Source organism: Peromyscus eremicus, chromosome 7, assembly GCF_949786415.1.
Source record: "Peromyscus eremicus chromosome 7, PerEre_H2_v1, whole genome shotgun sequence".
Taxonomy (NCBI): Eukaryota; Metazoa; Chordata; class Mammalia; order Rodentia; family Cricetidae; genus Peromyscus; species Peromyscus eremicus.
The window spans coordinates 67,964,676-67,983,257 of NC_081422.1; the positions used below are offsets into that span (position 1 = coordinate 67,964,676).

The window sequence follows — 18,582 nt, forward strand, 5'->3', positions numbered from 1 at the left end:
ACTTTCTCCAAATGGATTTAATTCATATTCATCTGGACCCAAACTATTCATTCGAACAAAAGGTCATCAAATAGGATGCTGAGTGTGGGAGGGCACACTGTAGGTACTTACTGTTTGGTCTGTCAGTGGAGGGAGAACGATCTGCTTCTCTATCTTGTTAAGAACCAGCTTCCAGAGTTCCTTCAGAACTCGCTTCAGGACTGTTTTCTCACAGATTTTTGCGGAAAGACTTAATCTGAAACAAGATTAGATGCACATTCGTTCTTGAGTCTCACCCATGTACCAGACTACAAGGTTGATGAGATATCGACCTTCGCCACCGACATTGGAATCCTTCAACAGGCCCCTTATGACTTCCAAAAACTAGATCTCATTTATGGGAAAATATTATGTATTTATAAAATTATGGAAAATGTATAATATATAATTTTACATAGTGTATAAATATATTTAGTCATGTTCTACATTGCATTATCCTGTTTATCTGGTGGAACATGGAACCAGAGGAAAAAATCATTGCATCCATTTTCCTACAAGTAAAAGATTTCCTTTTTATTGATGAATAAAACTTCATTGTGTGTGTTTCCATGTATGCCACATGTTCTTCCTCTATTCATCTGTTGCCGGACACCTGGGCTGGTCCCGTAACTTGGCTGTGATGGATGGTGCTATAACAAATACGGATACCTACATGTCCCTCTGGCATGCTGACTAGGAATCTCTCAGGTATGTTCTGAAACTGGTATAGCTGGATCACATGCAAATCTACTTTTCTTTTTTCTTTTTATATTTTGAAGAACTTTCTATACTTATTTTCAGATAATCTGTACTCCCACCAGCAATGTATCATAAGGGTTCCCTTTTCCCATATCCTCATCAGGATTTGCTGCTGCCATTCCTGGGCTGTGAGCCAATATGACAATGTGACACACACGTCTTTCAATTCATCCAGAATCCTGAGTTTGCTGACACAAACAGGCAAGTTGTGTCTTCCAAGCTTTCCTTATGTGACATTAGGAGTATCACTTCCTGGTATTTGTGTAATGCTGTACACACCCTTTTCTATGAGACTAATCTGTACATAGTTTACAAATGATTGTGCTCATTTTAGAAATAAAACACAGGCTCAGAGAGATTTAGAGATGCGTCCAAAGCAGGGAAGCTAGTGAGTGAGACATAGTCGGGCTGGGTTTTCTAAGTCAGGTGCACCTTTCAGCATCATGTACCACCCATCATGAATGTCCTCATGTATGAAGGCCCAGAGAAGAGGGAGACAGTAATGAAAATATCCTACCCTATGATTCTGGGCTCAATGAGACCCCTTTAGTGGCGGTGATTTGATCCTGATACAGTGATGGCTGACATGGGGCATACATTTTACAGCAGCCCCTTGACTTCCCATAGTGCTTTTGGGCTCAGAAATAACACTGGTGATGGTTCTTATGGGCAGCATTGAACATTTTCCATACAAGACGACATGGACAATGAAGAATAAATGACATTTTATTAACTGATCAAAATTGATACAAATAGGGAGATTCCTAAATATATGTTCCTATTGAAGTATTTCTCCTAGCTCTATTTTATATAGAAACGCAATGAACTTGTAAACATCCCCTGTTGGGTGAGTTTGGAGTCTGGTGTTGAGGGTAGCATCTCCAGCCAATCAGCACTGAGTGTCTAGACATCGAGGGACTAAGCACACAGGGTACTGCACGTCTTCAGAGATACTCTAAGCACAGCGGGAGCCCGTTTTGCTACAGCTTTAGAATTTTCAGCCTCAAAAGGTCTAAGCTGAAGATCTGATGCTGTTCTGTGTGGTTAGCTCATGTACTGGGCACGCTAACTCAGCTCGATTAGATTGGAACCAAAGAAGAAGTGAAGGAAACCAGTGGCATGCTTGTAGCTCTTTGTAGGTCTCTGCTAGTTGGAAATGGAGCATATAGCCCATTTCAGGAAGTGCTTGGATCTCAGAGAGAAAGCGAAACATAAGACATGTTTTATTTATAGAGGCATAGTCTAGTACAATGTGATTCCTACAGGGATTTTCTCAAAATGACCTAGAAGACTTTCAGGCCTCAGCTGTTTGCTTTAAATAATAGAAACCAAAGGAGGAATCCAGTAACTGCCTCCTTAATGCAGTCAGACTTAGCCAACTTCGTAACACAAGCCATAAAACACAGATTTTGTGACTTGAACTATCTAGAGTGGTTGGATATAGAACCAATTAAGCAGACAGTTTTCAAATGCCATGTGTACAGTCGGCAATGGGGATTTTTCATTATATAGCTGATCTACTTTTCATGGAAACTTACGCAGTCAAGTTTCTCTATCCCTGTAGTGCCTGTTCCCATCTGTATTCATTTAGATCCTACCCACCTTTAAAGACCTAGCTCAAATGAAATTCTTACTCTGAAAAGACTGTCACTCTGCTCCTTTTTGTGTGTATTTATGTACATTTCTTTTTTTTCCTCTCCCACAATTCTCAGTGCCTTGAAAGCAGAATCAGTGTCTCACTCTGAAATATCTCCTCTGTCCTCACCACTGTTTCTATTACTGTGATGAAACACCATGACCCAAGCAACCAGGGAGGAAAGGGTATATTTGGCTTATACTTCCACATCACAGAAGTCAGAGTAGGAACTCAAGCAGGGCAGGAACCTGGAGGCAGGAGCTGAGGCAGAGGCCATGGAGGGTGCTGCTTACTGGTTTGTTCCTCATGGCTTTCTCAGCCTGCTTTCTTATAGAATATAAAACTACCAGCCCAGCGATGGTACCACCCATAATAGTCTGGGCCCTCCTACATCAATCACTAAGTAAGAAAATTCTCTAAGGCTTGCCTACATCCCAATCTTAGGGAGGCATTTTCTTAACTGAGGTTCCCTCCTCTCAGAAGACTTCAGCTTGTGTCAAGTTGACATAAAACTACTCAACATATCCTCTAACCAGTGGCTTTAAGGTTGCACATTCTGAATGAGCCCAGAGAACATCCTCAACTTTCCATGTTTCATGTAACTATCTCTCTCTTAAATGATTGTTAAATAATTCTCACATATTTTGAAAGGTTGTAACTCCTTTCTGACTTTATTATACACAATCTTATCTTGCTAGGAACGATAAGGAATGCCACATAGGGTGATATAATCCAGTATAATGACAAGTGGAATATTAAGCATGTAAAATAGGTGATGGAAATGTGGCTCAGTGGTTAAGTGCATTGATGGCTTTTCTAGGGCACCCAAGGTTTGATTTTTACCACCTACACAGCAGCTCACAACTGTCTGGAACTCTAGTTCCAGGAGATCTGATATCTTCTTCTGGCTTCCATGGGCCTTGCATGCACATGGTACATATACACACACGCAGGTGAATACTCATACACACAAAATAAATATTTTAAAAGAATAAACTCATCTAAGTGTATTAAAATTAAGAGTGAACTCACTTTTTCCATTCTTGTATTTTATAAATGGTAACATAGATCCAAAAATTACTCAGCCAGCCTATTGGCATTATCAGAATTACCTAGATGTTTCATATACTCTATAACTTTTGGTTGCAGAGTAATTAAAGCAAAGGGTTTTACTAGTGAAAAATGACGACTCAAACCATTGATTGGCCTTCTGAAAAGTAGAGGAATCTCATGTGAGGAGTAAGAGAGTCAGGATTGCTCAGGCCTGTTGGCTACAATCATTGTCTTCAGTAACCAAGTGCTAGTGTTTGTAGGGACTGAACTCCGTATTGTCAGAGAAGAGCTGCATAGCGAAATACATTCCAAGGGGACATTTAGCAGATAATAAACTTCTGCACTAAGAAACTAAAAATACGAAGAAAAGCCCCCTTCTCCCTTCCTTTATCGTCTCCATTTCCATCCTTGTTTTCTTTTTTCCTGTACACCCACCTGCCTATTATCTCCTGCACACTATATCACCATCGAGCAATCTTCCACAATATTTTTACCCACAGAGAACAGGGAGTGAGACTTAATTTTTCTACCAAATACTGAAATTAACCCAACAAGAACACCTGTCTTACATCAGATTATCACCGAAGGGAAATGGAGTTAAGGAAGATGCCATGGATGTGTAGAAGAGGCGCCACCTACTCATTCCTGCTTAGCTTGATCTCACTTTTTATTTTTTATCCTCTTGTTAATTTGCGACAACTATAAACTAGATAATGTATATAAACTACCACATATGGCATGGATCTTTCATATGCATTCAAAGTTAATATTTGTTTCTCTTGTCCACTCCAAGTTCTGGTTCTGAGCAAAGCTCAACCTTACCTCATTTGGAATGTCTCCAAGCACAACTATCTCTAAATTTTGAATTTGGAGAGTTTTGAAATATTTGTATTGATAAGGCAAAAAAAAAAAAATGATAGGACTCCAAAATGCTTCAAAATCCTAATCTTTTTTCCTCCAGTGCTGGGGAGCAAACCCAGGGCTTGATACCTGGTAGAAAAGCCTGTGCCATAGAGCTGCCTCTCCAGCCTGGAAACCCTGAACTGGGGCTCAGATTCTAGACGATTTCAGGTTTGAGAACTTTGACTTAGGGAAGTTTAGCTGGTATGCCTATTTATAGAACTGTGTATCTAGTTGTTAAAATAAGTGGTTCTGGGCTATAAATATACTTTAAAATAGTGTTGCCTTGGGCCTGCTGCAAACTTACTAAACCAGAACCTTTGAACATAAGCTAGGAAGGAAACAAAACAGACACACCAGCCAGCCAGCAAACCAAGCAGAGGCTTTTTGTTAACACCCCGCGCCGACCCACTCCCCGGACAGACGACTGTAACCTCACAGGCACTGGGGGCTTGGGCTTTCTTTTTAATGCTTTCCAGTGATTAGAGATCGGTTGGACACAGGTGGGCATCGATTATGTCAGGCTTTGCTGAAGTCGCTGTATTCACACATGTGCTATTTTCTTCTCCCGCAGGTTTCTCAAGAGAAATCAGATATTCTGGATCCAATTTGGTCTTTATGCCCAAAGAATGGAAAACAATTGTACTATCTGAGGAACAGGAAATTTGAAGCCTTTCTCTGCTTCTGAACGGCAGCTCCCTCAGCCACCAATACTACTTTTCTCTCATTTTTTCTTGCTCATACAAAGAATGACAAATTAAAAGAGTGCTGCTCTTTTTTTGTATGCATATATCTATGTATGTGAGTGTGCATGTGTGCATATGTGTGTGCGTGTTTGTGTGTGTGTAGGTGCATGCGCACATGTGTGAGTGCATGAGAAGACTAGATGTCAATCTCAGGATGTCATTCCTCAGAATCTACCCACCTTTGTTTTTGAGACAGAGTCTCTCACTGGCTGGAAGCTCATTAAATATGGTAGGCTGACTGGTAGGTGAGACCCAGGGATCCACCTGTCTCTGCATCCCCAGCACTGGGATTAAAAGTATATACCATTATGCCCAGTGGCTGCTTTTTAAAAAAGATTTATTTTATTTTTAATTATGTGCCTCTGCATGTATCTATGTATGGGTGTGTGCATGTGAGCCTAGTTTCCTACAGAGACCAGAAGAGGATCCCAGGAGCTGGAGTTATAGGCAGTTGTGAATTTCTCAGTGTGGGTGCTGGGAACCAAACTCAGGTCCTCTGCAGGAGCAGTGTGACCTCTTAACCCATGAGCCATCTCTTTTGGCTTTTTGACATGGATGCTGGGGATCAAATCCTAGTCCTCGTGCTCATCTGAGAAATATTTTACTTATTGAGCCATCTCCCCAGAAGTTCTTTTAAAGTCACCTTATACAGAGAAAACCAAAACTACCCCTAAAGCCTTATCAGTCACATTTAGGAACTTGGGGCTGAGGAAGGGTTAACGTGGGCCGACAACTTACGTTTTATCCAAGAAGTCCATGAGTGGTCTCAGGACAATCTCCGCGTCCATCGCCGCGCTGTTCTTATTCGCTGTGCTGGTTCCATTTGCTCTCATTTGATTTAGCTCAACCCCCATCTGCTTTATACACTCTTCAATTACAAGCTGGAAACTGGAAATAAAGAACATAAACTCTGGAGGAGAAGTCGATAACGTTGCCCGAGTCTGAATTCTACTTCGAGGGGGGGGGCCGAACCGTTTCAAGCGGGATGGTTTTTCTTTCCTCATTTGTTTGCAGGCTGAAACCAGGTAAGACCTTTGGTTGTGATAAGCACATACTTGGAGACTCAGTGTGCGAGGCAGACAATAGGGATGCTCTTCAGGAGGGGGGGTGTCAATGCAACTGGCTGTTCATTCATCTGCTGTCTCCGGTTACAACAACAGCTGCGCTCTTCAGTGCACTTGGAGAAACAGCTGCTCTAGAGAAACTGTGAGTATTGGGACCCACCCTCCCCCACCCTCCCCCTCTTTCTATAAACTCCGAACCCTCTTTGCTTCTCCAGTCTTTCCAGCAACTCCTTTCCAACTGGCTGATTATTACTATCTCGGGTTCTCACGAAGTGCCCATTAAAGTTGAATTTCAGATAGTAGATATTTTTGTGTTTATTCTGCTATTTGGAATAAAATGATATTAAAAATTACTCACTATTCATGTGCAATTCGAATTGAACTCTGCTCTATCTAGATATCACACATTGCGATTCTCACAAACTTGACCTCTGGCCCAAGAGCCCTTTTCTTGATGACTGCATCTGGTTTAAAATCCACGTGTAGCCCTGGGGTACACCCTGTACTCCATACCACTTCATTAACCTGTGTGTATAACCTGTCCGTGTGGAAGTCTGGGTTCCTTCCAACAACACCTGAACAACCACAAACTTGCACAAAGTGTCCTTAAATCTGAGAACTCACAAGCTCCAAAATGTGCTGACTTGACCATTCAGTAGATTTAAAATTAGATAATTTGTGTATTTTTTTCTTTTCCTGACCTTCTAGTACTGGGTTTATAAACACTTGGTTTGTAACTCTAAATATCTCAAGGTCAGGGTCTATGTCCACCATTATGCTAGTCACTCTGTCCAAGTCCTGACAGGTCCTTTTACAGGAGAGACCAGGTCTTGCCACCCATGTTATAAGCTTTCAGTAGCTTCCAAAGTCAGTTAGAGAAAAGTCCGAAAACATTTCAAGGATGATGATGGACAACAGAGGCTTGTGGGTGACTTCAGGGAGTCATTACTTGCCAGTACTCTCTGATCTTTGTGGCAGTCCAGGCATAATAGCATCCCTGAGGCTCTTGGAACTCCTGAGTCTGAGTTAACCCTGAAATCTTATGGTCACCATTAGGGTCCCTCTTCCATGGAAATTCTGATGGTGTCCCTGGTGTTCCATTTGCCTGAGGCACATCCCAGTAGTCACCTCTGCAGAGTCCTTCCCTGAACACTGAAACTGAAGTTACAGCCCTTAGAGTCTCCAGTCCCTAATCACATTGTATATTTTTCTTTATTGTATTGCCCATTACTTAACACATAGTATGCACTCAGTTATCTATTTCCTACCTATTATTCTTACTAAATACAAATTCTTACAGAGCAAGAACCTAGCCACACATGATGGCTATGCCTGGCACAAAGTAGTTGGTTCAGGAGGCATTGGGACAATAATTTAAAATATTGTATTATACAGACAAAAATATGAGAAAAGATCTTAAATTGGGTTTTCGACACAAACAAGTGGCATCCCTGAATATGTGACAGACATGTGAGTTAGGCAGAAGGTGGTGATGGCTTCATAATTCTACATATGCAGAAATATCAAGTTGTGTGCCTTGAATGTATACAGGTCTTATATGTCAATGACACCACAACAGAGCTGTTAAGAAGCGAGTATTGGTTGAATGTACCCCTGGAGTATCTCCTGCTGCTTGCCTCTTTTCTCCTCACTAAGGGTTGAAACAGCCCAGAAGAGTCACCTTTTTACTGTACAGTTTCTATTCATACCCTAGACCTCCAGCATCAATGCTGGTGGCCTCCACCTGAGATGGTCAAGGGGGGATTTATAATGGTGGCTATGCTTGTGATTCACTACTAAGATGCTTCTACCAATAGGGATAATTGGAATACAAATGCATTGAGGTGTGGAAAAAATCACTTAGGAGACAAAAGCTTGGGAAATGCTCAATTACTGGGTGGTAATGAGGAGGGCCAGGGTGGAGGGTTGGTGGGGGGATAAGGGCCTCAACATCAAAATCAAGCCAGTCCCGTTCTTCTCCCCTGACAGAATGATAACACAGATCATGTTATCTGAGAGGTTACAAATGCATCAATTCCTCACATTTTGTACAGAGGTTTGTAGCTTTGCTCTGTATTGCCTGCTGTCTGAGTTACATGGAATACCTGTGGTTTTTAAGCACACATATTTACAAATATTTAATAAATGCATACTATGTGTCAATCATGGTTTCAAGTGTTCAGAACACACAAATGAACAAAATAGGTACTACTTGTCCCCACAGCACATGAGACCTTCCCTTCATTTTAGCAATGTGGAAATACTTTAGTCTGCTATGAAGTATACCATTTTTTTTAAAGTTTTGGTTTTTCTAAAGATAGTAAGCATTCAGTAGATTTAAAATTAGATAATTTGTGTATTTTTTTCTTTTTCTGACCTTCTAGTACTGGGTTTATAAACACTTGGTTTGTAACTCTAAATATCTCAAGGTCAGGGTCTATGTCCACCATTATGCTAGTCCTTATTTGTCTTTGGGTCCAGGCTTCTCTTTGGGCGTCTTTACTATTTGTGGCACCATCCCATAGCTGACATCTGTATTTGGATCCTGCTCACTATGGATATGGCTCCTTTAGTGCCTGTTTATATTACATTGGAATAACCTCCTCCAGGCTCTCATCTTGATCAATTCAAAACCCCCACCAATTAGCTTTCATGTGGCTAGATCTGTTGTTGGCCTTTGGTATCTACAAGGAAGGGGGAAGAAACAGGGCAAGCATGGATCTTTAAGGCCATGTGTATATCCTAGGGGAATAGTCACAGATATTTGAGATAATGATAATGATAGAATACAAGCAATATTAGAAATGCCTACTTGATTGACTGCCCACAGCCCCATCAATGATCCTCCTGGCTGTAGCCACCTCTAAAGTAATTATCTTTCCTTGCCCTGATTCTCAAGTCAGTACAGCAAGGGAAGGGATGGGTTGAGCAAAGCACACGGAATTGATGTTTCAGATGTGTGAGAAGCAGGCTCCTGGGCAGATTTAGACTGTGAACTTATTCAGCAGCCAGGCTGTGAGATTGGGCATCTGAAGGAAGAGTTCATGGTGTGGATGGACAAAGACATTCTACTTTTGCATGAGTCTATCATAAACCAAACCATAACTTCATTTGAAAACTCTTCTGTACCCATTCTTAGTGAATTCACCTACCAGGTCTTCTCTTTAATCTATTCATTTTTGTTTGGAAAAGACATTATTCACCAGCTTGACTAAAAATAGAACCAGTGAATAATGACAGCAGTCTTCTTGGGCACCCAAGGAACCAAACACCCCCCTCCCCGCAAGAATTCCCAAGAAACAGCCTTGAATTATTTACACCTAATCCAGCCAGCTTCTGGCACTAACAGTTCCAGTAAAGAAATAAGTGGACAGTATGTGTGTAAGCAGAAATTTAAGGGGCACAAGTTTGAACCTTTTAGACCATTTATCACTGACATGAAGTCACTTGGTCTGTGGAGGAGGCAGGTGATCTGGAAACACGCCATGAGCCCATGAAAGGCTTCTTCTGACTGGGGTTTGCCTCCATCTTGGCTTTATCACAAAGCCAACCTAACAGTTGAAGGTACTGAGAACGGCCTAAAATTTTTAATGACATGAGCTGCAGTTGGTTTTTGGACTGAGTTCTTCACTTATTTGTAAGGCTCCAGCCGCAGCTCCCGAGAGGAAAAAGGAGCAGGCTCACGTAGTTCTCCAGACTGACTTTGTGACATGATCATGCTGCTTGCCATGGACTTCCCACCCACCTGTGTGTGATGTATCATAGCAACAGCATAAAATAATTTTTCTTCTTACAAGGCAAGCAGGATGGGTAGTCTGTTTATTTCAAGAACATAAATGACCTTAGCGAAACTCAATTTGATCTGATATTTTTAAAATAAGGAAAGATTGGTCCTGGGCAGCTGTGAGTTTTGGTTATGTAGGATAAAAGTATATGATATTCTGTTTCAGGGGATGACACAGTAGCTGTAAAAACTCATTAAGGGAAAAAAAAACTATTTTATTCTGGTCAAGAGGAAGAAATTTCCAGCTTGGGTGGAGAGCTAACATTCTAGTTGGGCAGGCAGGGTCCCTGACTTGGCTTAAAGAACCACTCTCAGGGAGGTGAGACCACCCCTGAGGAAGGTGAGTCCACCCTACCCTCCAGCTCCAAGGAAAGTGAGACCATTCCTGAGGAAGGTGAGATCACCCCCAGGAAGGTGAGACCTCCTCTGAGGAAGGTGAGCTCACAGTAAGCCATGCTAATGAGACAGGATGAATAACTGACAGTTTAGTTTCCTTCACAGCAGCATTTCCCTCACAGTAGCTTGCGAGGCTGAAGCAGTATAGCTCCAGTTTCCCAAGTAATTACCCAGAAAAGCACAACTTTTCCCTTTCTTCTTTCTGTCTCTGCTCTAAGCACAACACTTTGGGCTTCTTTATGCATCCCAGCACATGGCTGACTTCCATGTTTCTATACCTTCTCCAGGCAGCTGCTGGGATTTCCAGCTTGCCTTCCCTGGGGTTTTTCTTTTAAATTCTAATAAACTGTCCCCAGATTTAATCTGGTAAAAATAATGTACTTCTACAGCCCTGCTAACACCAATCTTTCCCTCATAGCCAAATTTTGTCTTGATTTTTTCCAAATCTGAGTACATAATTTAGTCTTTGGAGCATCAATGGGATGATAAATATCGCTAATATATTCAGCCTTCCTCTCTCTTAAAACACAAATTCAAAAATTTCTCATCAAGAGGATTTAGACAATTTACAGAAACGAATGTAAGAGTAAAACACTAGTTTCTGCTCTGTTTAGGTATCTTATTTCCAATGAAGTTATGAGCCAGTCTCACTTTAGTAGACTCCTTTTTCCTTCCTCAAACTTTGCTAAGTAATTTTTCGCTGCCTTTTGTAACTGAAGGCAACCTCTTTTTTTTCCTTTGCATTTTTTATTCTTTAACATTTTTATTTGGTTAAGACATTAATTCACAACTGGAATGGAGGCAAGCCTGACAGGGCCAAGCCAAAGCCCCATCACTGTCACCTCAAGCCAGAGCAACCGAGCCCCACATCTCCAAAACAACTCCTGCCATTCAAACTCAAGGTAGAGAGAGCCTCCATCTTGCTGATGAACAGTCAGGCTGAGTCAGCAGGCTCATGAAGGTCACTAGCAACACAGCACAGACGCAATATGCTGAGCTCAAGCCAGAGCAGAGGGAGAACAAATGTCCTAAGCTCCACAGAGCCAGGGTGTCCCAGCTCTGAGTCTGAGCTGTGAAGAAAGACTCCATCAAGACAACACTGTTCAGCTTAAAGGAACTGAGAATATGCCTGTGATAATCAAGGGAACTCTAAGTCTGGGGCTTTACTGTGCTTCATTCTGATATTGAGAGCTATGGTGCTTCCAGAGTCTCTTTGGTCTTTCTCATTAAATGCGGCCTTAGTAATCATCAAATGTTTATAAATCATTTATCTTTCTGTAACCCAATAGAAGATGAGGAGTATTCAAATAGGAAGCTTTTGTCCTAAGGATAATTTTATAGCCCCATTGAGAAACTGAATGCATAGTTTAAACTGATAAGCAAACATTTATTGAACTAATATTTAAAACAAATTTTATATTAAGTTAATGAACCTCTTTAAAGATATATTTAATTTACACCCATTTTAATAATTGATAGTAAAATGATTGCTCTCTCATAGAGGTGTAGAATAAAGTTCATCTAGGTAAGTTCTCATTCTTTAGAAACATGCCATAGATGAGGCAAGTTGACTTTTAAAAATATAAATGCTCATAGTTTCTAAGCTTTTGTTCATAAGGTAGTTGGGACCATGAACCCTAAGTAGTGCTAATGTAATCTGGCATGGAGCTGGGTATCGCTCTTCTGAGGACAGTGACAGGCAAGGCTTGAGCAGAATGCACGCTTCTTATGTATGTTTCCCCTCTTTCCTCCATCTGGCCTTTGTCTCCACAAATCCCTGCTCTCTAGAGCACAGTGTCACTACAAATGGTTATGAACTAAGATTTCTGCCCTTAGAGAAAAGTGAGGGAAATAAATGAGTACATCAAAGCCTGGGGCCAGGTGTGGTGAGCTCTACCAAAGTGAAGGATGCATAGACATCAGTCAGCAAAGCATCGCTCTTGGATCCTGGGGTCACAAAAGACTTTTCAGACCGAGTCCTGAAGCAAAATGAGTGATCATTACAGATGAAACCTGATATAGTCAGACAACTAATTAGGCTGCTTACCTTTCTCCGTAGGTGACGCTGAGCTCATCCAGAACCCCGTTGAGTTTAATTTGAAGTTCTTTTAGGATAGTGCTGGCTTCAGGGTCTAGCTGCAGAGAGACCACAAATGACATCACTTGGGAGTTTTAGGAAAGAAGCTCATACCCACTTCTCTTAGAAGCATTGTGCTTGCAATATGGCAACCCCAAACAACAATAGAGACATACTGTTTTTCTCTCCATTTTTCCCCCTTAAAATGCGAAGAAACCAGTAAGGATTCTCATAGAAGAGAATATTGATTGATTCGCATAACATGCTGAATGAGGTAAAAGCTAGAGGCAAAGCTGTTCTTGGTTACCGTGATGGGATGCAGAGCATGGCAACAGTACTCCCCAGAACATGATAATTTCATAATTTGTGAAACCTAATACATTGTATACGCTAGGTGAAAATATGCTTTGATTCAAAATGTATTTCAGTCTTCAATACAGCTGTAAATAAATAGGTACATTAAAGTAACATTCAATAAAAAGTTAACTTTTGAGAAGAGGCTGAGTAGCTCTAGTCTGAAATACCAGGGGCCAAAAATATTTCAGATTTCAGAGGTTTTCTGATTTTGGAGTCTTAGCCTAGCGTTTGCTCACTTCACAATTGTTTAAACCTGAAATCTGAGATGCTTCAAATGTAAAACTTTTTGAGAACCAATAGGAGACACATACACAGACACAGACACACACCTACACACACACACACACACACACACACACACACACACACACACACACACACACACACGGCCTCCACATTTGGAGCATTTTGTATTTCAGACTTGAGGGCTGCTAAGCCTGTGTTGCACCACGTATTACTGGAGTGTTTCTGTATATTTTTTCAGCTTTAGAATTTCAAGCCATAGGACAAGCCAATCCCCTAAGCCCTTGTGTTTCTTTTGAGACCATTGGTCTGACTTTTCTTTCAGGGCATCCTATGTAACCTGGGTGGGGTGAGATTCAAAGATCTGCACTTTATTTTTAAGAATTCATTTTTGCAATGACATCAAAAGATCAACACAGAATTTATCATCTAGAGAAGTTTATCCCATTGGTTGTGTTTTTACAAATTAAAAGTATAGTTGATTTGTAAACAAAACCTTCTAACAGATGTACACCATCAAGCAGAGACAAATTCATGTAAAGGATAATGTGTCACAGTCTCTGAAATTGAAATGTCAATCTTCCTTCCTTTGAGCCTTCAGAAATTAAGTTTCCTCTCATTAGTATGTGTAGTTCTTTGACAAATTGGTCTTCTAATGAAAAGAGGTTGGGATGGAGCCAATTTCTCAAAGTGAAACAAATAAATCCATGACATATAAACCAAAGATCTAGGAAGTGTATCAAATGAATATAACATAAACTCCTAGGATCTTATCCAAAGAAGTGTCTTTGTAAGTATGCAAGAATCTTCCCCAGAACGTGATAACCTGCAGTACTCCAAAGGCATTTTTTTAAAAGTAAGAAACTGCTAGCAAGAATAGTGTGTGTGTGTGTGTGTGTGTGTGTGTGTGTGTGTGTATGCATGTGCACATGTGTGAGAGGCTGTGCATACAGAATATACGTTTATGTAGAGCCTAGAGATTGACATTGACTGTCTTCTTCAATTGCTCTCTACCTCATTTTCTGAAACATGGTCTCTGACTGAATCTGGATCTCAGCAGTTTGGCTAGACTACTTGCCCAGCAAGCCCCGGAGATCCTCTTGCTTCCACCTCCCCAGGGCTGAGATCCTAGATACACACACAGCTTTTTACATAGGTTCTGGGGACCTGAACTCAGGTCCCCATTCTTACACTTATCCACTAGGTTATCTCCCTAGCCCTGCAAAAAATATTCATTATACACCTCCACATCTGGGTAGCTCTAGATTGTATGGATATGACCAAATACAACATGTTGGAACTAAAAAAAAATATGTGTCTGTCATATACGACTTTGCCAATTCTATCAAAGCCGTCCTTGATGTCAAGGTCAGCTTGGATCCAGGTAACTATCAGGACTGTTGGTTTCTTCCCCTCTACAGAACCAAAATTCTTCTGCATTGATTCCCACTTAAACTCAGTCTAAACTATTCTAACTTCTAACCTTCAACAAAGGAGACACAGGTAGACTACCCTTTCAGCCCCAGGGAAACATATAGGCTGGACGTTCTCACTCTATTTTCTTTACAGTGGCTTTAACACTAACTGTTTCCTGCCCTTGTTTAAATAAAGTTATAGGGAGAAAAATACTCACATTTGTTTTTCCCCAGGCTCCCCACTCGTATAAATACAATGAGGGCAGCTCCCACCCACATGCTCACCACATCTAAGGAAAGGCTTTGCATCAAAAGACAGGGTGGGCTTGCTTCTTACTTAAAATGTATGTTCGGTTTTCTTATTAGTGTGACACATACATTGAGGTAGTTTTGTTCAGTTGTTAAGGCAATACTTTGAAAGTCATACCAAATGGTTCCATGGGCCGCTCTGAGGAAATTATGACATTTATCCATTAATTTACTTTAGGAATTTGTGAACAGACATGTCTCTATCAAATAATTGGTTAGTATATAAAAATCAAAACTGCCAGACTACAGCAATTTAAATACTGAATGACACTTTGAATTTTTTGATAGATGTGTATTTTTACATAAGTATGGATAAAAGCCTTCTTCTATGTGACAAGACTAAAGGAAACAAAATAAGCCTAAAAGAAGATTTTCATTTTCCATTATTATCCAATCCAAATACCATCATCAGATCAAGCAAAGCAATTCTGAGGCCAATTCCAATACACATATGCTTTTTGCAATGTTAGGAATATGAATTTAAATATATTTATCTAATGTTAAGATAATTGGGAGTAAGAAAGTTACTATTCTGTATTTTAGAAAAATTTTTAATGTGTGTATGTGTATGTCCAGTGAGCTGCAGGTGCTCAGGGTGGCCAGAAGAGGACATTGGATCCCATGGAGTAGGAGCTGCAGGTTATTGTGAGCTGCCTAAATTAGTGCTGGGAACCAACCGTGGGTCATCTTGGATGAGGAGCAAGTGCTCTTAACAACTGCCCAACTATCTCTTTAGTCTTATGTTCTGCATTTTTCAATATGCAAAAATTTAGGAAACTTTTCTCATTCTTAAAAACTCTGTGCAGTTTTAAGAAATTATAGGCTAGTGTTTTAGAACTCATTGCCTAAATTATCAATAGATTATTTTTAAAATTATTGGCTACTTTGCAAAGGTAAAAAGCTATGCAATATTTTCATAAATCCTTTCACATTAACCTGGTTATATGAGTGGTAAAAGATGAAAGCAAACTTGATTTTTATTGTTATTTAAAATTATTGTTAGAAGTTTAAAATAACCCTAGAAGGTTACTGATAATAAATTAATAAATTAGTAACTAACTTTGTATATGTACTTGAGTTTAATTGGCTGGTTATGTAAATTAAGCATCTATGCAAAGAAGAGTATACTAAAAAACAGTTTATGAATGATGAATCAAGTTCTCAATTTACATTAAAGCTCCAAAACATATTTCATATGTACTTTATAAGAAGATGTAGGAATCTCCAAATCTAGCCTGGTAAAACCTGGTCCTAATGTGCAGAATAAACTCTAGCCCTATGTAGATAGTAACTGACATTGTACATCATTGAGGTAGTTTAGATCACTGAGACATGATTTTGAAATGAATGTACCTAAGATAGCAGGGGCTTGGAGAGATGGTTCGACAGTTAAGAACACTTGCTGCTCTCCCAGGGGACCAGAGTCTGGTTCTGAGCGCCCACATCCTTACCTCACAACTGCCTATAATTCAAGGTCCAGTTGATCTGGCACCTTCTTATGGCTTCTATAGGCACTCTACTTACACACACACACACACACACACACACACACACACGCACACACACACACGTCTTACAAAGAAGATTGTTAGTAGGCAAGCTTTCATTTACATTCTTTTCTATAGGCTCTTTTTCTCCCCTTTTCTTTTCCTTTCGTTTCTTTTGAGACAGGGTCTCTTTACATAGCCTGGGCCATCCTGAAACTTGCTATGTAGATCTGCCAGCCTTGAATTCACAAAGATCCTCCTGTCTCTGCCTCCTAAGTGCTGGGGTTAAAGCCATGTGCCATCACATCTGGCCTTTCATTTTTTCTTTAAAATACAAGTTATTTCTTATTTCCTCTTTCAAACCTTCCCCCAAACATTCCTTCCCAGAGGTACTCAGCAGCTCTAGCACTTCCTGTGCTTTTTCCTGTTACTGTGTATTCAAAAGTCTTTTGCTGTCTTTTCTATAGATGTTTAGCGTACTATGCAAGTCAATGCATCTTTTCCAGTGTCCTCGAAGACTTGCATGTACCAAGTACCTGAAAAGGGGACTGGAGAGGATACAAAGAGCCAATATAGGGGTCATCCTGATGGCCAGCATGATTCTCTAAGGATGCATTTACTGTTAATAATATACTTTTGCTTCTGAAATCAAATCTCTTATTCATCAGCAACAACATATTCTGACTTATCAGGTTACTCTTGATTTCAAATACCTGACTTCTTGCCAGACCATGTCAAATTATACTCTGACATTGGTTCAGAATTCAGTTACCATACCAACTCTGCATGCATTTCTGCTTTTTTTTCCCTAGCACTGATTCTCTCTCTGTGGATCTAATCAGGAGATATGCTCTGTCACCCTCTTTCAAGCATTGGTAGTTAAACTGATCATGAAGGTCTTGCTGGAGTTACAACCAGTCGGCTGCAAACAAATATTGAAATACTTTTGGTACTCATTCAGGTCACCTGTCAAACAGATGCCATGGAAGAACTAAAGCTCTTCAGTACGCCATTTACTTCCCACAATGCGCTGCTGCCTGCTTCCTTTCTTTTCCACAGGCCTCTAGGCTGCCCTGCTTTGTGTTTAGAACCCTGTCTCAGTCTTAGGGTGCTATGAGGACTCATCCTCAGAGGTGCAGCTGAGGAGGGAAGGCCATGTTGTCTGCCTTGTCCCTAGAAAATGAGGACAAGATTTGGCTAGTGGTAAATTCTTCAATATTTTAAAATTAAAACTCTTAATATTTTTGCATCAAATCCTTTAGTACATCTGCATAAAACCGTTCACTATTTTTTGCATTGGCTCTTTTTACAGTTTTATTTAAACATATTGCTATACAACGTCTACCACCGTTTCTATGAAAACTGAAGCCTGACTTCCTAGAAGCCTTCTGTTCACTTGAGGACTTGTTCTCTCCCTCTGGGTCTTGTTCCTTTAACCACTCTTCTTGCTTCATATTGAGTCACTCTATTATTAATTTTACTTCCCCGTTCTATAAATACACTCTGATGATATTCACATACAGAAAAGCAGAATACTGGAAGAAAAGCCAAACTTATCTGAAAGAACCTTCCCACCAACCTCTGACCACTCACTCCCTTTCCTCTCCTTGACCTCCAAACTGCTCACATCATAAGCCTGGAAGTGCATACCATATCTGCATCTTTGAAACACCCATCGGCCCTCTGCAGTACGGTGTCTGCTCTGGACACTCCACTGCAGTGTACAATGTAGGTCACCATGATCTCTTCACTGTCAAGTCTGGTGACCTTATTTATCTTGCTCAGCCTGCGTTCATATTGCGGTTTATCTCTCAAGAATTTATTTCCTTGCTTGTCTATTTCCCATGCCTTGTCTTTTTTCCTATTGATTTCAAGTCCTCTATGTATCCTTTAACTATTAGTCCCCTTTAATTTTCCCTTTCTGTTTTGCATTCTACTTTGCCCTGCGCAACCACATTCAAGTCTATAGCTTCAACTGCCACTCCTGTGCTAATGACCCCTGTTCTCTTCTCCCCATCGTCAGCAGCATGCCTGGACATCTTGTCTAGTTTCCTAAGTGCCTAGTAGAGTTTTCCTTCTGAGGATCTACATGTACTTCCATCGGAGAACAGAAATATGGAACTCCTGATCTTTTCTGGCTTAATTTATTTCTTCTTGTTTTCACTGATTTGGTAAAATGCAGATGTCATGTTTGACTTCTATGGTCTTCTTCCAGTTATGCTTGGATACCAAGATATGACCAATCACGTCTCTGAAACATCTTCTCTACCTCGCTTGTCCTCTTGAATTCCTGACTTAGCAGTTTTTCTCATCTAATTTACAAGTTGTATCATTTTTC

At 40.4% G+C, this 18,582-nt stretch overlaps 1 protein-coding gene across 2 annotated transcripts in view; it reads right to left on the reverse strand.

Annotated features, from left to right (window-relative positions):
- Nucleotides 1–18,582, reverse strand: part of Unc13c (unc-13 homolog C) — a 412,574-nt gene that overhangs the window by 57,686 nt on the left and 336,306 nt on the right. For both annotated transcript variants that reach the window (XM_059268241.1, XM_059268239.1), the window contains 3 exons: nucleotides 12,404–12,492; nucleotides 5,851–6,000; nucleotides 112–235 (listed from right to left, as the gene is read on the reverse strand). In XM_059268241.1, coding sequence (XP_059124224.1) covers nucleotides 112–235; nucleotides 5,851–6,000; nucleotides 12,404–12,492 — 363 coding nt within the window. The remainder of the gene's footprint in view (nucleotides 1–111; nucleotides 236–5,850; nucleotides 6,001–12,403; nucleotides 12,493–18,582) is intronic.